Raw genomic sequence first — 7552 nt, 5'->3', positions numbered from 1 at the left:
TCGGCGGCGGACTTGGCGGAATCAGTGAAGAAGACGGAAAGAACAATATCACAAATGTTGATACACCTTTGTAGCTAAAAACAAAGCCGCTGTTAGTCGTAAGGACAGTTTACATCCCAGATATAGAGTTGTGTGAATTGTAAATCTCCGTTGTGAGCTTATTCACTTGTGTGTGCTAGCTAGTAAGTAGCATTAACTAGTCAGGCCTGAGAACCTCGCGCGGGTCGCTGCCGTAGTGCTACTTGGCTTAGCTTAGCTTAGCTTTGCTTAGCTTAGTTTGGCTTTGTCGGACTGCTGCTGTTGTGATATGACCATACTTCTATCTCACTGAAGCATATAAACCACAGGTAAGCTACGAGTCTTGGTTCACACTCATCGCATACTGGGTTTAGTCTTAACTGTAAACATTTCTCCCATAAACACAACAGGAAGGACAGTCTTTTTATGCAAACTAATCTAGCTATATTCCCATATACATACCCATTAGCATGTGTATCCAGTTGTTATAGGATCAACATCCTGTGTATCGTGGCAATTATCCGCTGACATTAGAGAGGTTGTTGGACCACAAGCCCATTTGGGTCTGATTTTCCTAAGTCCTGGTGCAAGGGTTGGGCATGGGTCAGTAACTAACGAAGCTTGTAACTTTTGGAGCAGATCCATGAATAGAGGAGGACGTTGAAATTGTTTTTCATACTCTTGAGCTGTGAACCCCATACACATAGAACGAGAAGTATTGTTTTTGTTTGTTTGTTAACACTGGCAGCAAAACTATTGATTGAATTTCTACCAAACTGGGTTTATAGATTGCCAGTGGCCCAGAAGAGATGTGGTTACATTTTGGGAAAAGTAGTTTAAAGTTTAAATTTTTTATTGATTTTTTTTTTAAATCTTTTTTTTTTATTCCATTTACTTATAACGGCCGAAATTTCAAATGTCTATAATAACATAAATTTTGTCTCAATTTACTTCAAACGAGGCACATATTTAGAGGAAATTGATATGATGACATCCCCACACCCATAGACATGATAATATCAGCTGGATCGATGCCAAAATAATCTACAATATGTCCGAGGGGAGGGGTTTGTTGTGCCTGGTACCACTTGTAACTCTACTAAGGTCATTTATGCTAAATACCACTAGGAAATGTTTTGATAGTTAAATTACAAGGTTGTAGCAGTATACCATCTGAAAGTATATTAGGTATAATAAAATAACTGATATTGTGTAGAGTCACTTTTGTAGGTGATTGGACCTCTGTGTGTGTGTGTGTGTGTGTGTGTGTGTGTTTCTTTCTCTGAGCCAAATTCTGCAGATTCTGATAGTCTGATATTATTTCTGCTGATGAAACTGATAATTCCATCTATCTCTAGTTTCAGTTATCATAAACTGTTCATTTAACCACCTCAAAAACCCCCCGTCATTCTACTGTGGGTTATTCTAAATAGAGATGCACTTTTTTAGTAACCTTTATCATGTTTGTTATTTAATTGTTTGCATTAATATTATTATATTTAGTTCTGTGCTTTTCCCCTTTTGTCACAGGAAAATAATTGATGCATGCCTAATTGTAGCTGGTTATAATAATTATTGTGTAATGCTGTTGGCCTAATATTTTGCAGCAGCTATGGAGGTACGTCAAGTGGAGATCACATCTCACCTTAATGAGTTTGAAGAGAAATTTGAAAGAACGCTAAAAAAAAGGAAACGAGAAGAAGATGATGGTAAGATGCACACAAGTTTGGTTAAAATGTAAAAAGACAACATGGTGGTTTGAACATGTGTCATGTTTACCAGAAACGAAATTATTATTGGTAAGTGACTCTTTAACCCTGCTTTTTCTCTTGGTAGGAAACACATCTGAATCCTCACATGTGTCTGTTCACTCCACAAATGAAATGACATCCAGAGCACCAAAACAAGCAGTAGTGGTTTTAAATAAACTCCCTACATGTAAGATCAGTGCTCTACGACCGCCAACTCCTGAGCAGTTCTACAGTGAGGCCGAATCCCAGAGCAGCTCTGATTCAGACCTCCATCAAGAACCAGGAGAAAATTCCAGTGATTCGGATGTGTCACACACAAAAACTAGACAGAAATCAAAAAAATGTGCGAAGACAAGCTCTACTAATAACAACTCAGGTAATGTTACCATTATTAAATTACTGAGGTCTTTCTCCTAAGAGGTGCTTGTGGTAACACCTTGTATTATAAACATCTGATTTCCTCCACAGAGCTAGACCCAGCCCCTGTGATCATAACATCGTCTCTTGCCACCTACTCAAATGAGATCACTAGGACTAGTGCTGAGGTGCCTCAGCAGGAAATCAGCATGGACATGACGGTTCTGGCCAGGAAGAAGTGTATGCGGTGGCAAAGAGGAAAAATAGTGGAGATAATAAGAAGAGGTAAAGAAAAAAGAAGAAATATGAATATTTATGAGTGGTCAAAACATTAAACCACCCCTTACTATGCTCTACATACTCAGTATGTCACTAGCAGTCAGCAGTCATCACTGTAAACCAACTTAATTGAACTCACCAGCCTTGCACAAGAAATGCCATCAGTCTTTGTACAATAACACTGACATTTATAGTGAATGTTTTATGAAAGTACAAAACTGTTCAAGATAAGTTGCATTATTTGTCCCGTTGGAGCTTGAGTGTGTTTGTTGCACCTTTACATCAAGCCACACTATAAGAACAATAATGGGACTTAAAATGTAAAGTTCCATGTGTGTCATATCATTTGAGGTGTAGAGGCTCTTACAGATATTTCCAGATGATACTGCAGAGAATCACTGCCTCCTTGTCTATTTTATCAGTTTGAAAAAAGCCCTGTCTATGGGCAAGAAGCACTATAAACGTCCTCTATAGCCAGGTGTTGAATCTGACATCATGGTGCCATAAAACTCATTTCCAGGTTATGACAGTGTGTGGTATGCACATTTACAATAAACTCTCTGTAGTGAAGTATCAGTTAGTTCAGAAGGAGCTAAATCTATTTGTATAGATCAAATACAGTCCAATTAAGGAACAGATGTGTAAACAGGAAGCAACATCAAGGCCTGGATTGATTCTAATCCTTTATACAATGTGAATATTTTGCAAAATGGATATTTTTCTCTATGTTTGGACCTCTTGTACACACATGAAGTGTCAACACGTACCAGTGTTATGACAACATCTGTCATAGTACACCAAGACATGACAAGGTAACGTTGCGTACCTTGTTATTGCTGTTCACCTTCATGATAGATTAAAGACTTTTGTCTGCAGACAGTGACTTGTCCAAGCATTTGTACTGGTTTGTTATAGAATAGAATAAGCTTTATTGTCTATTGTACTATTGTACAGTGCAATGAAATTTGGTTTTACTTTTAATAAGTTGCTCAGGTAAAATACAGACATCAATTATACAGTCAGGAATAAAAAGTATAAGTATAAAACTGTCAAGTAAAAGACAATGTAAGTAAGTCAATCACTCCCTTGTACACATTTGAGGTGTGGACATTGAACTATACCTGAAAGGGAAGTTTTGATATGATTTACTTTTTTTGCTTAAACAAAGAATGGGGGAAAAAAACACAGTCAAGGTAAAGTGGGTAGTGCAATGTCCTGAGTTAAAGCATCAGAGATTGTGATAGTGTGTACAGAGATATTTTATAAAAACAAAGGTTGTGTGGACAGACAAACTGCACATATTCTAATTTGACCAATTTTATCCACTGACACTTTGTAGAAGATGGACGTCTGAAGTACAAGGTCTGTTTTGAAGAAAAAGGAAAAAGCCTTGTGTCTGGTCACCACGTCGCCTTCGACACCACACCAAAGTTGGAGCAGCTGTTCATCGGTGCACGGATGGTGGTCCGGTGTCAAGTCAACAAGTTCAGGTTCTTACCCGGCATTTTGGCAGAGCTGCCCAGCAGAAACAACCGCTTACGGTATGAATTTATCCTGATCTTTACTATTCACCATCTCATATGAATGATTTAGTTTGGGTGTCTTATGAACTGTATTTTTTTTTTCAGCTTCTTGGTTTTTATTGATGACCACACGCCGGTCTATGTCGGATTACCTTTAATTCATCTTATCTGCAGACCATGTAAGTTTAAATGTTAGAATGTTTTTATGTAATATGGTTTTTGCTATTTACTTTTCAAACAGATCCATAACGTGTGCAAATCCTTGAATGTTTTTCACTTTTTCCAACATTTCATACATGAGGGACCAAGCAGGTTTACCCTTTAAAGGAAAACTTCTAATCTTTTCTCATTTGCCCAAGTTTTAATGTATCGTTCCAGTTGTCTTCTGTCACTTGGACCTCCAAACTTCTTTTGTTGTAAATAAATTCCTTTAATCCAGTAACCCACTAAGTCATATCACACACGATCACTTTTCTTCACTGACTACTGACACATCATACAAAAACACTTTTCAGCATGAATTGTCTAGTTTTATAACCACCGGTCCAAACAGACATAAACCAATAGAACCAATCAGATTCTATAGATGTATCAATAAAATCTGCATAACTTCCTATGCACTACAGTCATATTTACCACAGTAATTATCTATTCAGTGTATGGCTGGCTAATCTGGCCACAAATATGTACATGAGGTTTTTCCATATTGATCAATATCAATATTGTGTGATTTGATAATGATGCCAGTTTGAAGAGAATCCTGATACTGACAGAACAGGGAAGAAGAAGCTTTCATTGGCGAGAACATAGTTTTCATTCTCTTCATAATGACGTGTGTAGCATTGTATTTAAAGAAAGGAAAATGTAAAAATAGATAAATAAATAAATAAACAAACATATACACACACACACACACACACCAGTGTTGTAAGTAATATTCATAGCCCTAATAGATTACTGTACTTGAATGCAACATTTCATCTGTGGTCATCTGTGGAGCTGAAATGCACGGAATGCAAATGTAAAATCTACCCACATGTGGCACTTCAAAGGTGTCACATTTCTTTCTTCTGTTGGATCAATCCTTCCTTCAGTCTAAATGATATATTTTTTTAGTTTTACGACCCAGTCCTAATTCAATGTTAAAATGTGCACCCACAGATTGGCCAGTTTCTGCTCTTTTGACTTCTTCCCCAAGGGAAAATGAACAGTGTAACAGTAAATTTCAACAGACAAGTAACTTTTTGATAAAGTTTGAATTATGCATCATTTACACATATGATGTTTGTCAGTTTATAAGATAATTTTGTAAGTTAAGAAAATCTGTTGCAGAAGCAGAATGTGAAAATGCATAAAAATAAAGACCACACACCAGAAAATCATCATTACTGTCTTTCCACAGTCTGTTCAGAGTTACTGAAGATGTCTCTTCATCTCTTTTAATTACTTTTCACCTTACTTTGAAGAACAAAGTGAATTATGCTGAGATAATGGTCATTTTGACGTTGGTGACAAGTATTATGTTAGTGCAGAGATGCATTGCACCAAGTAATGTCACACAAAACAGAAGTTACTTGACTATCTTTACCACAAACAGCACCTACAAAATTATATCTTAGGTAAATAAAAATCATATTTAGCATGCTTAAAATGAGATAAAAAAAATTATATGTCTCTTGCAATTGATTATCATTCACATTTTTTCCCAAATAAGGTCAGATGGCACACAGCAGAAGAGGAGACTTCACCCATCTATAGAAGTTTGTTTGACCACTTTGTATGAATATTACACCTTGACAGACCTCTTTTGCTTTTCGTTCTCTGACAGTGGAAAATCCACTGGATGACCTTCCCGACACCCCTCACAAGAGTTTCATGGCTCAGTACTTGAAGGACTGGCCGTACCCTCATTTAACCCAGTACAGACCTGGACAGAACCTTTCTGTAGAATTAAATGGAAAGCAGCACCCGTGTGAGGTGGTGCAGGTGGACTGCAGCTTGATCCAGGTCTCTTTTCAGGTCAGTAACTTCACATTGCTGTTATTTAAACCATGACAGGATGCTTGCGCAGGTCTTGAAAGTCTTAAAAAGTATGGAGGTTTGAAATGCTTTTTTGCAGACCTTGAAAAGTCTGAAATTTTGTCTGAAAGTCTTAATAAACTATGGAAAAAAGTTTCTCTTATGGTGGAATTTTAGAGTATGCTCAAAGGCACATAATCTTGTAAGATAAGAAATACATGAGGTCGGTACGGAAATGATTCTAGTGAAACTTGTTTTTGTGATATTCAAGGAGCAAGCACTCTGCATTATATTCCATTATGAGTGTCGTGCTAATGTGTTGTTTTCTCTCACTATTGTAGCATAACCAACAAAAGGAGTGGATCCATAGAGGCTCGACGCGACTGGAACACATGGCGAGGTTTTTGGAGATGAAGGCGATGGAATAACCAAACAATTAAAATCTTACTGTCAAGTGATGCAAAACTCGACCAACGACAACCATTTCATTCAAGTTAATTCATATGAGACGTCTACGTTAAAACTGCAGGAACTGAAATTGGGGGAAAAACACAGGAATATGAAAATATACTTTTTGCAGTTCTCTCCTGTCAATCCAAATCCTTACTAAATATAAAAAACAGAACCTAACTTTGTTCTGTTTTGAAATGTGGAGTGAATTAGAATCTCATCCAGATCACATTTTACTGAATCTGATGAGTGATTGGAAGTTACAGCTGTCAATCACGTATTTCAGAGATTAGACGAAGTCAGATACCGCTTAATTCTAACAAACAGGAAATAAAAAGGGAGATTTCAAACCTGAGTTCTACACTTCACTGATGCAAGTGTCCTGACTGAGCTGATTTTCTATTGATATTGAAAAGTCAAGTGCATTTTCCTGTTTATCCTGTCTGGCCAGTGTGAGTGTACATGTTTTTTTTTTTTTTCTCCAACAGTTAGTAGAACAAATTCCTTAACATGCAGTTCAGTGTCATACGTATTGTACAATTCATTTTGGATACTCGTATGTACACAGGTTCTTTTAGCATCCGCTTTGGCTTTTGTTATTTTGTCCTTCCTTGTATATCATTGAATGTTCACCCTTTTTTTTTTGTAAAGAATAAAAAGTATCTGAAGTACAAGTATATCCAAGCAGCATAACGAATTGAGAAGCCTGGGAACCTGCAAAAATTGCTCTTTTAACATTTTTTTTCTGATTAATCAGCTAATGTTCTACACTTTTCCATTTCATGAATCAATATGATCTTTGCAAAAATAAATTTAGAGCAAAAATACATAAGAAACCAATTTGGTTTTTTTTTTTTTTTGACGGTATGAACAGCACAAACCACATTACAAATTTTTATGATGCATTTATGTTTAATCTAGTTTTGTTGAGACAAAAGAGAAAAAGTAACAGTCTAAACCAGGGATTAAAGTTCTCCGTCACCACGACGGATTTCCGTCAAATGGAAAAATTGCGGGGGAAAAAGTCATATTGAAGTAACTTCCCCACGTGTTTCGCGGAGTTCCAGTCGGCACCGCGACCCTGTCCTGGGTCTGCAGGTGTTTAACACAGGCACAGGGGGCTGATAGGTTTAACAGTGATGATAATAAGATGAC

The 7552-nt window shown here is 37.0% G+C and overlaps 1 protein-coding gene across 5 annotated transcripts; it reads left to right on the top strand.

The window, feature by feature from the left end:
• Nucleotides 1-7222, top strand: LOC115428268 (histone-lysine N-methyltransferase SETDB1-B-like). Of its 5 annotated transcripts, XM_030147147.1 has the most exons (9): nucleotides 1-250; nucleotides 286-347; nucleotides 1626-1727; nucleotides 1852-2145; nucleotides 2238-2411; nucleotides 3745-3946; nucleotides 4034-4107; nucleotides 5757-5947; nucleotides 6289-7222. In XM_030147147.1, exons 3-9 carry the CDS (start codon nucleotides 1631-1633, stop codon nucleotides 6373-6375), a joined length of 1119 nt encoding a protein of 372 aa, XP_030003007.1. In that variant the 5' UTR covers nucleotides 1-250; nucleotides 286-347; nucleotides 1626-1630; the 3' UTR covers nucleotides 6376-7222. The 5 variants fall into 5 exon arrangements, with proteins under 5 accessions (XP_030003007.1, XP_030003011.1, XP_030003009.1 ...); XM_030147151.1 differs by having other exon boundaries at nucleotides 1-347; nucleotides 1629-1727; nucleotides 1855-2145; XM_030147149.1 differs by having other exon boundaries at nucleotides 1-347; nucleotides 1629-1727.
• Nucleotides 7223-7552: the final 330 nt, after the last annotated feature.

Source organism: Sphaeramia orbicularis, chromosome 11, assembly GCF_902148855.1.
Source record: "Sphaeramia orbicularis chromosome 11, fSphaOr1.1, whole genome shotgun sequence".
NCBI classification, from domain to species: domain Eukaryota; kingdom Metazoa; phylum Chordata; class Actinopteri; order Kurtiformes; family Apogonidae; genus Sphaeramia; species Sphaeramia orbicularis.
This window is presented reverse-complemented; position numbering and strand designations above follow the sequence as displayed.

Excerpts from the sequence above, each read along its gene's own strand:
- LOC115428268 (XM_030147147.1), top strand. The coding sequence starts at position 1,631 with ATGGAGGTACGTCAAGTGGAGATCACATCTCACCTTAATGAGTTTGAA. Across the intron at positions 2,412-3,744 it reads AGTGGAGATAATAAGAAGAG|AAGATGGACGTCTGAAGTAC; the intron begins GTAAAGAAAAAA and ends GACACTTTGTAG. Across the intron at positions 5,948-6,288 it reads TGATCCAGGTCTCTTTTCAG|CATAACCAACAAAAGGAGTG; the intron begins GTCAGTAACTTC and ends TCACTATTGTAG.